The sequence below is a fragment of the Barbus barbus genome, assembly GCF_936440315.1.
Source record: "Barbus barbus genome assembly, chromosome: 45".
NCBI classification, from domain to species: Eukaryota; Metazoa; Chordata; class Actinopteri; order Cypriniformes; family Cyprinidae; genus Barbus; species Barbus barbus.
Window position 1 is genome coordinate 13,989,530 of NC_136723.1, and position 18,438 is coordinate 14,007,967.

The 18,438-nt window shown below is 37.1% G+C and overlaps 1 protein-coding gene across 1 annotated transcript in view; it reads right to left on the reverse strand.

Moving 5' to 3' along the window:
• The window catches only part of LOC306864530 (neuroligin-2-like), a gene marked incomplete at both ends in the record, with an annotated part of 47,975 nt that extends 29,704 nt beyond the window's left edge, over positions 1-18,271 (reverse strand). The window contains 2 exons of the mRNA XM_079408615.1: positions 2,391-2,444; positions 17,785-18,271. Coding sequence (XP_079264741.1) covers positions 2,391-2,444; positions 17,785-18,271 — 541 coding nt within the window. The remainder of the gene's footprint in view (positions 1-2,390; positions 2,445-17,784) is intronic.
• Between the last annotated feature and the right edge of the window lie 167 nt (positions 18,272-18,438).

Genomic DNA, 18,438 nt, shown 5'->3' on the forward strand with positions numbered 1-18,438 from the left:
CATTGACTGTTGGCTTGGAGTTTTGTAGTTGTCATCTGATTGGTTGAATTTTACAGGATTTCTGAGAAGCGTGTATGTTGCATTTTTCAATGTCACACCTGGAAACAAACCCGCTGTGACACCAGACTCCCTCATGGAAGAAAAAAGTTGTGTTTACAATTGTGACAATGATCAGTTACCAGGATCAACTAAATGCTGGACTTTTAAAAGTATAAGCAGACTCTGTGCCACTGTTGTAGTAAACTTGCACAACGTTCTTGAATGAATGTATTAGTTGTATGCTGGTCTGTTATTGTAGGGACATCAACTTTACATTTTCACCTTTCAAAACATGAGGCTGAATAAAACAAACTGTGATTGGCTGCATCACATGTCTGTCAGATGACCTCTTGGTCAGTTCCTGGATGATTAATAGCTGGAATGGAGTTCGGAGCCTTCAGATGTGAGACTTAAAATGTAAAATTAAAAGTATTATTTTAGAAGGTTTGGAATAGAGCATGAGAGTCATATAGATTACTTTTCTAACACTTTAATGGTGACTTTGCAGCTGAAGCTTAAAATTCTCAGTTGCCATTCACTGTAATTGGATTTGCATATAGATACAAAATTATATTCTTCAAAACTTTTTAAAAATTTTTTAAACAAACATGTCAGCGAGTAAATGAACATGTAAAGAACATGTCCCCGGGTGACACTTTTAAGTTATTAAAAAAAAGAAGTAATATTTCTTCTGCTTTCTTTTATTACCTATGTACGTGTGTTAAATTTGATGTTGTTTATTTAATTCAAAAATGTATACCCTAGTAAAAAAAGTCATATATTTAAAATACATTTATTGCATACTAAGTAAAGTTCAAATCTATATGGTAATATAGTAATACATACTTGTATTTACTGACATATTATAAAAACTTACAATTTAACTTTATTTGGAGTAGTACTTGTATAGAATGCACAATATTAGGCTTAAAATGTGTTTTAATGTCACTATTGATGAGGTTTGAATGATCTTTGAAAAATATCACTCTTTAAATGCAAGATATTTAAAGTGTACCTACAGTTTACTTGCAATAGTTCCACTTTAACCATCAACTATTCTCCAGTATATCTTAAATTGAACTTCAGCACTACTTCACAATTAAAATGCAATAAGTACAAAATTAGTTTTTCGAATTTAAGCATACCGGTTTAGTATACCACAAGTACAATTGCAGAGTAATACATAAATATGTAAATGTATTTTTAGTATACTTAGCATGAAATACATGTATTTCAAATACATTTTAGTATATTTATTTTTCACTAGAGAATACATGTTTGTGGTTCATGTTAAGGCCGATTTTTATGAACTCATCGCCATCATGTGACCTACTTTGACCATACGTATTATTATAATGAACACCAATATATTTAGTACAAAGCAGATTTAAGTACTTCCTATGGGTTGGCAAATTAAAATATATATATAGTCTACTGTCATAAACTGGAAAATATACAGGCACCAAATGCTGTCAATTTCTGGCAACCATAACTGCCAGATTTTTGTTTCTGAACACAACACAGAAACACACATTTAGTGGAAACTGTCTGTGAAAGAGTGTTACATGGAGTGAACAACATGCACACACACACATTTGCAAGGACACCCACACACACAAACACACCCAAATGAGCTCAGACAGAACAGTATATGCTGTAAACACACACATATACACAACAAGAGCTAGTCAGCAACTTTCCCTTCATTATTAAAATCTGAGCAATAAGACTAGTGCAATTATTTAAAAAAAATATATATTCATAAATTCTAGGAAATATTAAGATATAATATTAAGTAATTTTAAATACTAATAGAACATTCAGAGTATATTTTTCTCTGCTCCTAAAAACAATAAATCCAGCCTGTTGTTGTTTACAGACTTACTGCATTAGCTACTCTACTGCATTCTCAGCCGGTTGCATGTCAGCCAATGAGATTGCACTAAATCACAGGGGGCTGATGGGATTTGTAGTTTATTGATTTCTGGCTATTCCTTTGCCATTCATCAAAAAGGACACAAACGCATAACGAAATCTTAATAACCGTCGACAGGAGATTATTCCTAAAATAAAAGTCTGTTGTAATGAAATGATGTAAGAATCATTTGTTTTGAGAAGAGATATGCAAAATATATGCAGCACAAATGACCACATCAGCAGTTCATGAATTAGTGCATGTATGCTTGAGCATATGTACGTGTTTGTGCCTGTGGCTAGTTGAGCTAGAAGCAAAATGCAAAAACATACAAGACAAAATAATCAAGAGAAATAATGGCACACATTACAACCGCCCCCCCCAAAAAAGAGTCTGAAAAACAAGACAAAAAGGGAAAAACATGCAAGAAAAATACCTTCATCCCTCGGTCTGTTCATCGAAGACTCATCGTGTTTTTTTGTGAGCGGACCTGGGTTTAAGACAAAAAGGGGGGGAAAGAGAAAAGACAAAATTCAAAAAGATTTTACTGCGCTGAAACAAAAAGAGCAAAAAATTCCAAAACAGCAAAACAAGAAAAATGACAAGCTAAGAGATCATGTGTCCCAATTTAAAAGAAGAATCAAAAACAGCAGCCAAAGCAGAAGAGCAAAACAGACAACAAACTCATAGAAAGAGAGAGAAACTGATGGTGGTGTGACACTTGCTAACATCCCTACTAGCAGCTACAATATTGTCACTTTTCTTTCACAGTTTGCCATCCACACTCACTCGTTCGTTATATGCCAGGCTTTCAGTGACAAATGTCCAGCCATCTTTCTTTGTGCCCAGAGAGAGAAAGTGATGAGACATGTGGAAACACTGTAGCAAAGCTGCGTTTAGTGCAACGGCCCTCAGGAGTCCTCTGACTTAATGTCCTGTGGGACAGTAACTCCCCCTCACAGGATAAGACTGCTGAAACTGTGATCTCTCTTTTCCTGTCTTACAAACAAACAAATAAACAAACGTCTTGTGTAATGCTCTTAAGAAAGCATCTGCCAAGGACATACATTTATAGCTATAAATGAACATTTGATCCATTCAAATTTGCAAACAATATCAGTATCTTGTGCAAAGTGGAATTTTAAGCCAAATCAGGTTTACTGTCTCTTTTTCACAAGGCACATTCGAAATCTGAAAAAATTACAACAAACTCGACTATGACTCCTTTTTGTTCAGCAGCAAAAGTAACCATGGTAGCCATAGATTTCACCAAATTAATGTTACAAGAAGTATTTATTATATACTTTATTATACACTATATATATTTTGTATAGATAATAATAATACATGATGCAACCTGGTTTTTGGATGTTACATCAGTATTGTTAAAGTAAAACTATAAAAACCATTTGTAACAACTGAAATAAAGCTGAAATAAAATATTAGATGAAATATTTAAACTTAGAAGAAAATGTAGAAAATTAGAAATGAAATAATCAGAAAGAATTTTAATAAATGAATTAAAACTATATCATAATATAAAAACACAAAACAATACATAAAAATACACCAAACATAACAAAATGAGTAAAAACTAAATAATAAAAAATCAATTAATCATTTTATTATTTTTTAAATTACTAAATACAAAAATGTTACCAAATGTTATTATGTAATGTAAATACAATAATATATAAAAATGCTGGGTTAAATACAACCCAGTGCTGGGTAAATATTGGACAGAACACATGCTGGGTTGTTTTCAACAAACAGTTGGGTTAAATGTTTAACTCAACCTTCTGGGCAGTAACCCAACCGCTGGGTCTAAACAACAAAGTCACTGGGTTCGTCCATATTGTATTTAACCCAGCATTTTTTACAGTGTACCATAATTTTAGATGATTATTATGGTATTACCATGTAATTCTTTGTGCTTTGAAATTCATTCTAAAAGCCTGGTAGAGCACATGATATTCTAATCATACCCTCACAAAAACAACAACAACTTTATTGAAACATTAACTGTTGTAAGTAACTATGACATTATGTAAACTATAGTTAGCATGCAGCTAATAGTATTGACATTCAGGTGCTGGATGAAACTGTATTGAAAGTCAGGCCTGATGTAAAAGTCTGATTGCTTCTAGCTATTAATCCCTATTAATTCTCATTTCTGGTCTCATTCACCCCACTGAAACAGATCCTAGCATTTATCAGCAGGTGCTTTAGTTTGTATTGCAACAGTAGCGTTCTGTCACTGGCTTCTTCAGGTCTGGAGCTGAGAGGATCTAGTGCAGCGAGGCACATTAGCATCTGTCGCTAACTCAGGTTAAATGATAAATGTTTGTGTGGCGACAGCCATTAATGGGTATTATCAGTATGACCCCCTACCCCCTCTCTCAGTACTGGCGGTGGGCCTGTAAGAGACAAGATAGAAATCGTCTCCATTTATTTACCGTTTATCTGCTACACAGGCTCTCCACACCAATAGACCACACACACACACACACACACACACACACCCCATTTGTCATTGCTGTGCATATAATTTCACCCTGTCTGTCCCACGTACACATAATGCACATACATACAGCACAACGGTATTCTCATAAATGACTTCAAATGCTCTTCACCTGATTTTTTTCTTGAAGCACATACATTCACAATTACATTTAAAGGGACAGTGTCATATTTTCAGTGTAGTAATAATTTTTCCTAACCCAAGTTAATACTGCAGAAATAAGTAAAAGCACACCATTAGTACGTTTTATTTTTGTGCAAAGTCCAAATAAAAAACGTACATGTTATACAGTGTGATGAAACGAGAATTTCAAATGATCAGTTTGTTTGAGCTAAAATTCTGAAGCGTGAGGCTGACACTACATTATTTCGGATGTAGTCTGCTTGAGTATCCAGACCAGCCCAACACAGAAACACTGGCTTAAAAAAATAGCACAACAGTTAGTTTCCAGTAGAAAAAATCCACTTAATATTCACCACAGGGGAATTGATTTTTAAAAATAACTTAGAAACCTTTAAAAACAGACATACTGTGAGCTGCGAGGTTGTTAATCGATGGTATACACTTTTGTTGACGCTATCAGTCCACATTATTTTAAGTTAAGGTCACTGCACACTGTGTCCGAAATTTTCGCACCTAAAAAACACATCCGTAGCATGCATTTTGATACGAAAGGATGGGGAATATGAAAAAAAAGAAAAAGAAAAACGCATGCAAACATTTCGGACTCAGTGTGCAATGACCTTTACTTTTTAAATAATCATGTTTTATAGCAGAAATACTGGTAAACTACATTACCCATGATTCTGCAGAAGGCACAAGTGTTTGCAAAACTATTTTACAACTTTGTGCCTCTAGTGCACCTAACATATACACATTACATACTTCACCTTTAAGTATACTGAAAAAAATTGTTTATTTAAGTGAAATAAATAAATAAAACAAAGATCATTTGGTGTTTATTTGGAATATTTTTTTGAAACAATTTTTTGGGAAAATTGTGTCAAAGTCAATCCTACACCCTACTTTATTCAGCCACATGCACATTCCTTATATAGTCGAGTGTGTGCACCTTCTCGCATGTTCCTCTGAGCTGAATCTCCTGAGTTGCACTTAAGCTTTGAGATTCGATCAATGCTGACGTGATTTTCAGTTCAATTCACCATCTCAGGTCAGTTCTTCCAGTAAAGGCTGGACAGTAGGAGACAGGTTGATGGGAGTATGGAACGAGCGAGCGTGTGTGTGATTAAGTCTCAGCAACGTCAGCACTTTATCGACACTTAAAGCATTTGGAGATCAAGCTGTCACTATTTTACTGGTTCCTGCTTCCGACTATATGGTCTACAGCCTCCATTAGGGCTCAGGCTTTTCCGAGAAACCTAATCCTGCTGGCCTTTGAAGATGATGCACCAGCTTTAAAACTAAGGCCTAGAATTCCCCTCTAAGTGAAAGAAGACATGAGAGATGCCGTCGGTGTGGAGGTAGAGAGGAAAGCATGATAATGAAGACTTAAAATGGAGGAAAGATCATTTACGTGGGATGAGTCTTGGGTGGTACGTGGGCTGGTGAGCGCCTGGTGCGGTGACAGTCAGAAAGGAAAAACCAGGCTCCGTGAATGTGGCGTTACTCCCAGTCTGAGAGATGGTAGCGTGCATCTTGAGCCACCGAACAGTTTGTGCAGTAAACACTTTCTTTCCTGAGAAAGTCTGTGTGAGCGAATGTGTATTTGGTATTTTTTGACAGGAGTGCGTGACAGGAAACCTGGCAGTACACCATCCCAGTGTAACCAGCAGGTTTGTCCTCTCTGACAGGTTTGCCATGTAGAGACGTCCAGTATATTCTCTCTGTCTCTCTTTCTGCTTTTTTTTAATCTCTCCGTCTCTCTCTCTCACTGTCTGCTAGGGAAGCAGACCTAGAAAAACAGTACATGAAAGCAATCTGCCTTGAAGGGCTGATGTCATGTGCTCAATATATATCTACCCTCCATTAAAGACTCTAGATGAGCCATTAAACAATAGCAACAGCAGTTTCTTTCTTTCTGTTTTGTATTAACTCTTACACTGTGTCTTAACCAGTAGTGACATGTCCAGTTTCCAGCGGCTGTATTTTCTCTTTTCATTCTTAAAGCAAAAATACTACACAATCTCAATCAATCAAAGCATGTTTGATGTTTAATATTCAGATATGTGTAGCAAAATTTGATCAGTGAGATTTTGATGTGGGCGGGGCTTATGAGCACAACACTATGGAATTACAAACCACATGACCAATGAAATGTCTTGTTGCACTAGTGGCCGGATAGAATACAGTAACACAGTGTCTTAACCTGGCGTGACACATCAAGCCTTCGGGAAGTAATTTGTCTGGACACCTTCAAAATGAATTGATGCGTGACATGCTAATCGCATTATTTTTTTCCCCCAAAACCAGTTAAGCACCAAATATGGGACTTTGGAGGGTGTAAGGGACACTAAACATCATCACGCTGAACAGTAAAAACTCATCTACTCACTAGTCTGAGTTTACAGCCTCTTTGTGTTATACTTACGGTCTTGCAAACTATTCAGACGTGCTTTTTTAAATAAAGAGTTGTCAAAAGCTTAATGATAGTCACGTTGAAGTCATGCGACCATGGTATGGTTTGTTCGGTCACACTTTAACAAAGTATTAACTATGACTTTTGCCTCAATAAACTATAATTTGCTGCTTATTAATAGTAAGGTAGTTGTTAAATTAGGGATGTAGAATATGGTCTTTATGTGCATGTGCTTTATAAGTACTAATAAACAGCCAATGTGTTATTAAGGTATGCTAGTAAGCAACTAGTTCCCTATACTAAAGCGTTACTGTTTGTTTATAGCCTAACTTTTTTTTTTTGATATTGTGCAGTGCTTTGACACAATTTGCATTGTAAAAAGCGCTATATAAGTAAAGGTGACTTGACTTGACTTAACTTTATTTTTTTACTTCTGGATTTTATGGATCATAATCTTGGATGTTGTGGATAATCTGGATAATCTCGATGTGAAAGTATCATGGGTAGTGCATGCATATTACTAACATGTTGGATTATTAGTGCTTATAAAGCACATATTAAAGGCTTAGTTATTCTGCATGACCACTTTTGCCTTAATCCTAACCAATACCTAAATTTAACAACTACCTTACTAACTATCAATTAAGCAGCAAATTAGGAGTTTGAGGCAAAAGTTGAAGTTAATAGTGAGAATTGGTCCCCAAACTAAAGTGTGACCGTATTGTGAATGTTTGTCAGTCACAAAGCTAATTTTCTACAAAACTCGAAAAGCCAAAGCAAACTTCCTGGTTGGCCTATAATGACATCATCATTGCAGCACTCTATTGACAGCCATTACTTTACTTACTTACTTTTAGTCATTTAGCAGACGCTTTTATCCAAAGCGACTTACAAATAAGAAAAAGTAACTAAAAAACTAAAAGTTAACACTCTGTAAATACTCTATACACACCCATTTAAGAAAATACAGAAATTAAATAAAATTGACAAATGCATACAACAACATTTCAATAGTAAACATATAAAGGAAAAAAAAAAAAATAAATAAAAATAAAAAGCGATACTTCTATCCTTTGCCGGTGTCCTAGCCCGGTGGAGTCGCACGGTAGAGTCGATGGTCTTTACACTCTTTACTTTTAGTCATTTAGCAAGTCATTAAAAAGTAGGCATCTATTTTGACTATTGTTTTTGTAAGCAACATAAAAATCAAAATTACTTTAATACAATATCACAGTAGATGTTTTAGCAGTACCCAGTTCTTTTTTGGAGGATCTTAAATGCATAAAATATAGGCTTTTTGCATTTTCCACAGTCTGCAGCCTTCCATTGAGGCTGCAGACACAGCTCACCATTGAGTGAAGGGCTTGGTTAATTAACTATGACTTTTGCCTCAAAAAACTCTTTAAAAAAAATAACTTGTTTGTTGGCGTTTGTCTGTGCGGTGTGAATTGGCCTTAAGGCTGCATTTTAAAAATCAAAAACGACTATTAATATACTGTGAAATATTAATACAGTATTAATACATCATTACTCCAGTCTTCTTTGTATGCTGATTTGGTGCTAAAGAAACATTTCTTCTTATTATAACTGTTATCACAACAGTTGTGCTGCTTAATATTTGAGTGGAAACTGTGAACTTTTTTTCAGGATTCTTTGTTGTTCAAAAGAACAGCATTTATTTGAAATAGCAATCTTTTGTTACATTGTAAATGTCTTTACTGTCACGTTTGATCAATTTAATGCATCCTTGCTGAATAAAATAATTTATTAAAAAAAATTGAAATTCTATCTGCAAGCTTTCTCCATGTATTATGATATAGACATAAACAAAACTGTGAAAACAATGGAAAACAATATAAGATGTAATATAATAGCCCACTTTTCAGCATCCAATCAAATCCTGATGGATGCAATCAAGCCCCACCTTACATCACCATTGCCGCTAAACCCTCTGTTTCACTCAAAAATGTCATATTACAGGAGCGAAATGGGTTGCGGATAACATTTCATGTTGTTTTTAAAGTCACCCAGTAAGGAGGTGAGCACAGCCTCAAGTGACATGATGTAATGGCCAGTTTTTCAGTGAAATTTCAGGAGAGGGACGAATCACCGTCGTATCTGTCTCCAAGAGCTCCTTGTAAATGAGGTCATCGAGCACGTGTGTGCGTATGAGTGCGCAGAGCCCTGCTTCTTTGCCGTTCATTGCCCATGGGCGAGTGAGAAGAAGACTGTCCATATGTATATGACATAAACCTTCAGTTACAGCTAACAATCTCCCAGCTGCTCCCACTCAAACAAGTGTCATCCTTCTCTTCCTCTCGCTCTCCTGTCGTGCTCTATCTATCTCTTGTTCGTTCTTTCTCTCTGGTGAGCTGTCTGCATCTGCTGCATCATGCTGTGCTCTGAAATATAGCTTTTAATAAAGCGTATGGACGGTAAACGCTCGTCGAACCGGTAATAAAAATGGAGGATTCTTGGTGTTTGGTGGAGGCAGAACTGTGGCAGGGACTAACACAGTCGGCAAGATGAGAACACAGCTGCCTTCCCACACAGAGCACAGCTGGAGATAAAAGATGTGTGTGCATCTGTGTAGAGCTGTTGGCTCTAATAGACCTTTCACTGTAAACGAGGGGCTGCCATGTTGTTAGTGGTACGTGCTATGGCAAATTACACTACTACTATTGCTCATATACTTAGGGTTGTGGATTCAAAACAAACCCCTAGCGCTAAGCACTGAACTTTGGTTGTGTCACTGACGCATCCTTCATCGTTTGTGCTACAGACATAATTGATATCTCAAATTGAAAGACAGATGCTATTATTATTAGTTATCAGATGTTTTGCCTGAAGCACAATAACACAGGTTGAAGAAGCGACCCAGGCCATATATGGGGGCAAGAATATCATAGGGATGAAAACCGACAATAATAAAAAAAAGTAAAAGGAAGCAGAAAGCTGAATGCTCACAATGTATATATAATAAACGCAGGCTTGGTGAGCAGAAGAGAATTCTTAAAAAAACATTAGAAATCTTACTGTTCACAAACGTTTGACTGGTAGTATGTATACCCCTACATAACATATATTTTTAAATAATGCTGCTTTTAAATAAAAATAATACACTCTAATATGCTGATTTGCTGCTCAAGAAATATTTCTTATTATTATCAACGTTGAAAAGTTTTTGGTGCCTAATATTCAGAGCTAGGTAGTAACTGATTACATGAAATCTGGATTACGTAATCAGATTCCAACAATCTTGTACTCATAATTAGAGTACATTACATTTTTAAATACTCATAATTAGACTACACTTAATTTTTGCTTGATTACATGATTACATAAACTCATACAATAGCAATAAAGTATTCTAAATTATTTGGTTCTTACTAATTCTTTTTCATCTTTTAAATGTTCCTTTCTAAAATGCTTACATGACATGGAGGTAAACAAATAAAATATTTCATTTTATTTTGATTGATATTATTTTAATTTTACATTTTTATGACTTAATTATTAGCTTATTTAAATCGCAAATTCCTTCACGAACCCCAGTATGGGAAACAGTATGGTTTATTCTGGTAATGACAATTTAGGCAGAGATATGATTATTTTGAATGCCAGAATGCTTAAAAAAGTCCTAAATAGGCTTGTATTACTTAATGGAAAATAATAATAATTTCTTATTTTTTCCTTTTGATTTTGGGGTGACGTGAGCTTCTGTGAGATTTGACCAAAAAAACACATTTGCGCTGTTACCTGATTTGCGCAATTTGTTTAGTTCAATATGACTCGGGCAGTACAATAACAAACAGTGTGCAAACAAGTGCCGCTATCAGTGGCCACAATTAATTCTCACTGAATTGCCCGCAGTTGTTTAGAGTGATTCGATAGGGAAAACAGCAAGACAAATTTTCGGATGTAGCTGAACTGTACTGTACTTAGGGGGGGAAAAGAAAAATATGGGAGAGAGAGAGAGAGAGAGAGAGAGAGAGAGAGAGAGGAGGAGACAGTATAATGGGAGATTTGCCTGCAGGGGATTGTCATGATCCACAGCATTGGTTACAACCCTTGTCCCAGTAAGAAATGACTGTTTACTCTATGTGTGTGTGCACGTCACCCTACATGATATGATTGCGGCAAAGTGGCTTTAGGCACATATGTATGCCGGTGATTGGGTTTATACGGTTGTTTGTACCGTGATGCAGATGTGTATATCAGAGGTTTGCCAGCTGTTGTGCACTGTGGGGAGGCGGACAGTGTCACAGCTCTTAAACCACCACACACAACACGGCTGCGGCCAAACACATCAATATAACTGATATCTGATCTGCCCTGGGCTTGGGTTCAAAACATTCCACTGACTAGACAAATACAAACACATTTGATCCTGTCACATTGTATGAACACACACACTCAGCTGCATGAATGCGGTGTTCTGGATTCAGATGTATTTAGCCATGTGTTCTGCTTTTCTGAACAGCTGCATGGTTGTGAAATTGTGTTTGTTGGTGAACAGCATGAGTTGATAGTTCGTCGCAGAGGTGAATCAAGCCTATCTACAGCTATCATAACATTTAAATTCAAACATCCACTTTTTTTTTTCGAGGCTGCTCCAGATTTGCTCTCAGTTATGCATTAACTTTGTTTCAGATGTTTCTCTTAAAATCCCTGTCGGGCAAAATCAATTCTCTCGGCGGCCAACTTGATAACAGCCCCAAGCAGCTATTCTCTAGTAGCTGTACAGTGTAGAAAGACCGAAATTTACAAAGCTGTTTGTCAAGATTATGTTTCAATAATCAACAATAAAATCTGACAACAATATAATAACATAATATAGCCTATTTAGCTTTATAAGCTAAAAATGACTATTCACTGGTCCAGCTAATATGCATGCTAATGCATTATAGAGTAAACTCACTGGCCAATGTCTCATTTATATATAAGAAAGGATTTCAATTCTTATAACCACCACGATAAAAGTTACGAGTTTCATTTATATCTATACAAGAATCCATATTCACTGAGAAAAATAAAAACAGAACCAAGACATCTGCATGAGACATCTGTACAGTAATGACATTAATATGAATGTGAGTGGAAGATGTTAATATTAGCTTCATGTTTTTATACAAAAGCTGGTTTTTGGAATACTTTTGGATGCGTTAAAATCTTTTCAATAGTCAAATTCCTGGAGCAAGGTCCAAAACTTTTCCCACACCTGTTAATGTGGGTGATTTAATAACACTTATCCATCATAAACCATCAACCATAATATTGTTTTACATGATTTTTGAAAGCAAAAAATTGTCCTTTTGACAACTGAATTATTTTAGCTTTTATTAGGGGGACCCGTTACACTACTGATGTGACTGTGTCCATCATTTCATGAAAATGACCAAGTCCACCTTTAGAGAGCTCTAACTTTCCTGGATGGTTTTTAAATTAAAACCTGATCTCTAACTGTAGATACAAAAGATTCCTTGTCATTATATCAGAAATTCTGTCTCTGTGAAATTGCTGTGTGATTCTGCCAATTTCCTGACATTTATTGGGATATAATTTGAAGATATTTTGTACATACTGAGCTTACTTATTCGAAAACTCTGCACTAGAATGGTGATGAGGAGCATGGCCTGTGTATATGCTTGTGTGTCACGGCTGGGTCATCAATCACCAGCATCATTGATTGAATATTGATCAGCGTGGGCCATAGTTCAGCATCTCTATCACATGCAGCCTTACCAGCAGACGCAAGTAGCAGAAACCTCTCCTTTCAAACAAACAATAGAGCAAATCTTATATGCTTGTGCCAATTAGAGGAGAATGAGAAGACAATAGGAGCATATGCATCTTATGTACACACGCTCTCCCTCACTGCCTCTCTGTTTCTTTCTCTCCATCTCTCGTTCCCCTGCAGAAGAATCCTGATCCAGTTTTCACCTGATCAAGGGCTGCTAGGACGGAAGAAATAGCAGCATTAGTTTGAAGTTTGTTCTTGCATCAAAAGCTATTGACAACATAGTTCTTCTGCAGCGTCGACCAACTGGTTATTTATTTATTAACCTTCACCAACATCACTAGACCCCAAATGCAACATTCTCCCAACCTGCAGTGCCGCTAAGCGAATCTACATTTATATAATGCTGCCAAGATTCAATTGACTATTGAACTGTTACCATCTTTTTGTTTAGCTGCGCACCTTATTGATTGTATTAAAGGGATTTTTTATTTGGAGCGCAGCCTTGAATGAAGAGAAGTGAGCGTCACGCTTCAATCTGCTTGACAAAACACGTCTGGGTGAAATCAAATTTCCCCCAACGTGACCGAGAAGCAGCCCCACCTCTGCTTCTGAAGTACAGTCGTACGTCAAGTTTCTTCAAAGTTAAATGCCACATGCCTGAAGGAAATACCAGTGCTTGTATGGCAGAGAATTAATAGTGTTACATTTTTAGGTGAATTAAGGTTTATGCTTTGGTTCTGCGTAAATGAAATACCACACTGCAAGCTCCTTAAACTTTGGCTTTGTCATGACACCCAGTCTTGTTTTCTGCGGCTGTGCATTAGAATCAACACACATAATGTGGCTTCTGTGCAGTCTCTGCAGTTTAAAGAGAAGAAAACAAGGCCAAATGCAATTCAGTATGCAAATACATTTTAGAAAGAAACCAGTAAGCAATGGTGTAATGGCTTCTGGTTAGATTTTGAAACAATGAATTAACAATATGCAGAAATGATGCACAACACATTGATCAAAAATTATGAGTTAATAATTTAAAGTTAATTTAAATAAATTCAACAAATTTGAATTGAATTGTGAGTGATCTGAGCTGAAATAGCAGAAATGGGAAGAGATGGATAAAAATAGACTGACAAACCAAACATTTGCTTCATCTGGTGCTAAACAAAGTAAGCAGAATGAGAAAATAAACAGCACTATCAGCAGATGCAATTAACTGTGTGAGAGTTCCTCCCCAAATATTTTTAAATATCAATATAATACGGCCTTGCAAGCATCGCAATAAAAATGAAACAATATTGGCTGTTAAACTGGACGTAGCATTGAATTAGCATTTCCAATTAAGCATTAATCACATAAACTGAATAAACCAATTGTGGCTGATTTGTTTAATTAGTTCAATTTCAAATTCACAGAGAGAGTGATCACTTTTATGTTCTAATACAAGAGAAGATTGGAGGTGATAAGATGCTTGTGATTTGAATTTTATGATTATCTGTCTATGCATTGCACATTGTCAGCAGAGTTAAAACAATGTATCTGAAAAAATTAATTCTGAGTGAATATCCTGCTGTGTAAATATTTTATATATAAATAATATAAGAAATTGTAGCAATCACAATATTTTTAGCAGAATGCTAAATGAAAGGCAACTATTTTTTGTTTATAATATCAAGCATACAAATTTTTAACACTTTATGGCTTCTCCAAAAATGTGAAAATGCCTGAGAAAGAGAGTGAACGAGCAAGAAGGATAGATAGATGAGATAATTACAGTTCCTTCTAATCCTTTGGCTGTAAACTACACTCGCATCCCCACCAACTTTAACACTAAACACCCACCAAATGTTAAACTGAAAGTCCAGATCCATTAAATCCCTCCCAAGCCTGTGAATGATTCTCAGCACAGTGACTGTGTAGGAATCCCCGTCAGTGAGTGTGTGCTGGACGATTTTTTGATAAGACTCACTAGCAGCGCAGCGGCGCTTGGCACACATAAACATGGGAAGCGATGAGTGTGGAGAGTGTGTACACCTCCACAACACTGTCAGATGCATTAATCACTTACTGTGGAGGGACTGTTTTTCTGGGTTGCTGTGAACAAGAGGGTTTTTGTGTGTTTTTTAATGTTGTAGACCCATCTTAACACTGCAAAGGCAGCATCAAAGTCCCGTCTGAAAAATTCACACACTTTCAATGCAGTCATCCGTCTGCATGCATACTGCAGATCCACTGCATTGCTGTCTTTAAAAATACTGCAACCTTATACACATAAAACCCATAATTCCCTTGTGTGTACATGCAATTCATCTTCATAATTATGAAAAAATATCTTCTCGCTATGGGCCCAGATTTGCTTATTATTTCTTATTAAGGAAAAATCTATTTCTGTTCACAGAAGCTGATTCTTTGAACTCTTGTGTAAAGAACACATGGACTTTTTGATGTTTCCAATTTTACTGTGTGAAAATTCTCTCAGATTAAGATTAATCACTAATTATTTATCTCATTCATTCTTATTTATGATTTTTACATGTGGATCTACTGCTGAAAACTGCTAAGAAAGCTCATAGGAAAGAAAAGGCACAAATGAGCTATTTAATGTTGCAATTTCTTCTCCTAGACAGCAATAAGATTAAATGGAGACTTAAAAAATTATGCTGTCTCATTAACAGTAGATATACTTGACAATCTGTAACACTTTAATTTAATAGTCCACTTTAGACTCTATACTAAATACAACATTCTGTCATGAAACTCTAGATGGCGCAGGCCAACAGGTTCTAACTCAATCTGATATAATCACATGATTATTCACATGGGGCAGCTGATTGGTTTCTTTCCTATCAGCAGCCAATGAGCTTGCTGTTCAACATTCAAATACTTGGCTAGTGCTTGCTGTAGCAGCTGCAGCACGCTTCAGAAACCCCCTACCTTCCCCAGCTCCACCTGTATAGATCGTCTACGGGGTGATTTCACGTATGTTATATGTGGGGGTTATTTCATACATGTTACATGTGCAGGAGCAGTATTTCCTACATGCTCACAGCAGCATGTCTGTGGATGTACTGGCAGTAGCAAGTCTCGGTACTAGTAGCAACTACTCAGCAGCAGCGTTGCAGGTATATTCCGCCAAGACCAAACACATATATTGTCATGCATATTACAATGCTAAAACTCTCCCAGAGTTGTCATGACTAGTGTTAGACCGATATATTGCCAAGGCCGGTAAGTTTTTCTGTTTGGCGAGACTTTTATTTTGACGGCGCACCAGACTTTTATTTTAACGATGCTGCCGCTCACACAGCGCTCACATTCTCCCTCTTGTGTCGTTGTTAACAGTTCTGTCTAATATGGATAGAAGTCTGTCTAATAATCAGACAGAACGGTTAAACAAAGGGATTAAAATGCATACAAAAATTATTATAACATTTGTTTTTATATTATTAGTAACAGAAAGGCAAACATTATAATACTTTCACATTTGCTCTCAGCATTCAGCCAATACACATTTATATCATTTAAACAAATCTTTGAATGACTCGTGGATATTTAGTTTCACAAACCTTGTAAATTTATTATGATCCAGTTGTGAGATCTTGTGAAGTGTGCATTTGTATCATGCATGATCGCGTGTGCTCTGCCTGACTTTCAGTGTGAATTGAATGCTAGTTTAAACATTAAACTCGTGATTTCAAATCATGCTGCACTTTATGCATTTTCCCACTGTCGTATTCATGTCATTTTCACTGTGTGCTGTATGTAAAATGACTGTTAACTTGGCTTTATTTGAACAATATGATTCACAATGCACACAAACAAACTTCCCAGAATACTGAGTGCCCTGTTAGTGACAGTGTTACTTCCTTTTTAATGATATTTTTATTAAATATTTATTTATTTGTGAAAAATACTTTGTCGTCTAAAGTATAAGTATTTTTATTTTTACATATTTATTTTTTTAACCCATTTTCAAATGATTTCAAATTACTCTAATGAGAGTTAGTTGAATGTCTAAAGTGGACTATAGAAATAAAGTGCAACCTGACAACCTATTTTATTTTCAAAACTAGAGCAAGGTTCAAACCTGTGATCACCTGGAAAAAGTATTTCTCTAAGCATCATCATTTGAGCTGCTCGAAGACTGAAATTCTAGAGTCGCTCCTGCAATGGATGCATCATCCAACTGCAATCTAGAGCACTTAGTGAATGTATATCTACAAATTAAGGAAGACTGATTTACTGACTCACTGTAATGGACAGGCACATTAACACACTCAAAGAGTACACAAGAGTTGCTAAAACGCAAAAGTGCTATTAGCATTAGAAGACCTCCTGTGTATATGGTTTCATCATTGAAGAGTTTTCATCTCATCTCTCGTACAAACATGCATTGCCTGCCACACTCCCATGACTATGACAACCCATTTTGAGAGCTGGCACAGTGAGGCATTACCCAGCAGTCTCTGCACAACCCATTTACAAACTGCAGTGAGGCCCATTTATCAGAGACTTTAGCACATGCTCAGATTGTTGCCTGTGCAGTTTCAGTAACAATCACTGATGTTAAGTATATCTTGCACTAGGAGTTCTTGCTCTCTTTATCTCTGGCAACTACCATTTTGTATGCACTAAATGCAAGTAATCTAACTTAAACCCTATATGCGATTACAAGCAACAGATTAACTTCTTTTATAGGAGAACAAAAAGAGAAGGATCCCTAGGTTATCCGGAGAACGGGTTATGAAGAAATTGTCTTATCTGAAGGTGTAATGGTTGTAAATGAGTTTGAATCCTCTGTTTTACGTCCCATAATCTCTCTGTACCCCACACCACTACAGTAAGCTCTGGAAAACGATAGAATTCCTTGAGATAAATACAGTCTTCCAATCAATCCCAATCACCAGAGCTGGGGAGGATGAACATACTATGCTTTCTTGTGTGAGTAAAAATATGTTTAAAGTGAGTAAGAATGAACATGGATGAAACATAAATGTACCACAGATTAACCTATATGGGCTTCTGAAACTTACCATCCTCTGTGGGAACGTAGACGTTGAGATAAAGGCAGTCCTCGCTCTGGTTCTGTACATAAGCCGCAGCAGCATCCAGGTTGTCGGTGAACCATACGGGAAGCATGATCTCTGGCAGCACCCCGTGGATGTTCTGTGGGCACACTGGTGCAAACTGGGTAGCGTTACGGATCTCCTGCCAGGAGCCTGGTGCCTCTGGGGGCTGAAAGCGCCTCTCGCCTACTGGCGGGGTTGCGTAGGGGACGCCCAAGTACTGCTCGACCGGACCCAAAATCTCATTGTTCAGCTCCTTGCGTATGCCCCGAAGCTTCCCATAGCCTGTGGTGACCATAGGGTGCTTGGCGGCGGTGAGGTCTGCCCGCTGGCAGGAGGACAGCGCCAGGCGAAGTGCCAAGCCCAGCAGCCACACCAGGCAAGTTTCAGATATACGGCGCGGACAGGAGCGGGCCATCTCCTGCCGCGATCGTGCCACGCCCACCGATGACATGCTTCGGCCGCGGTGAGCGGCGCCCCAGCGATGGGTGACGAATATGAAACAGACAAGGGCGAAGAGTTTCGGGCCGTCTTGGTGACACCGAAATTAAGGGCTTTGCGGAAGCGAGGGAGTGTGTATCCTCAGTGGGGCACAGAAGAGGCCAGCTGACACTGAGCGGC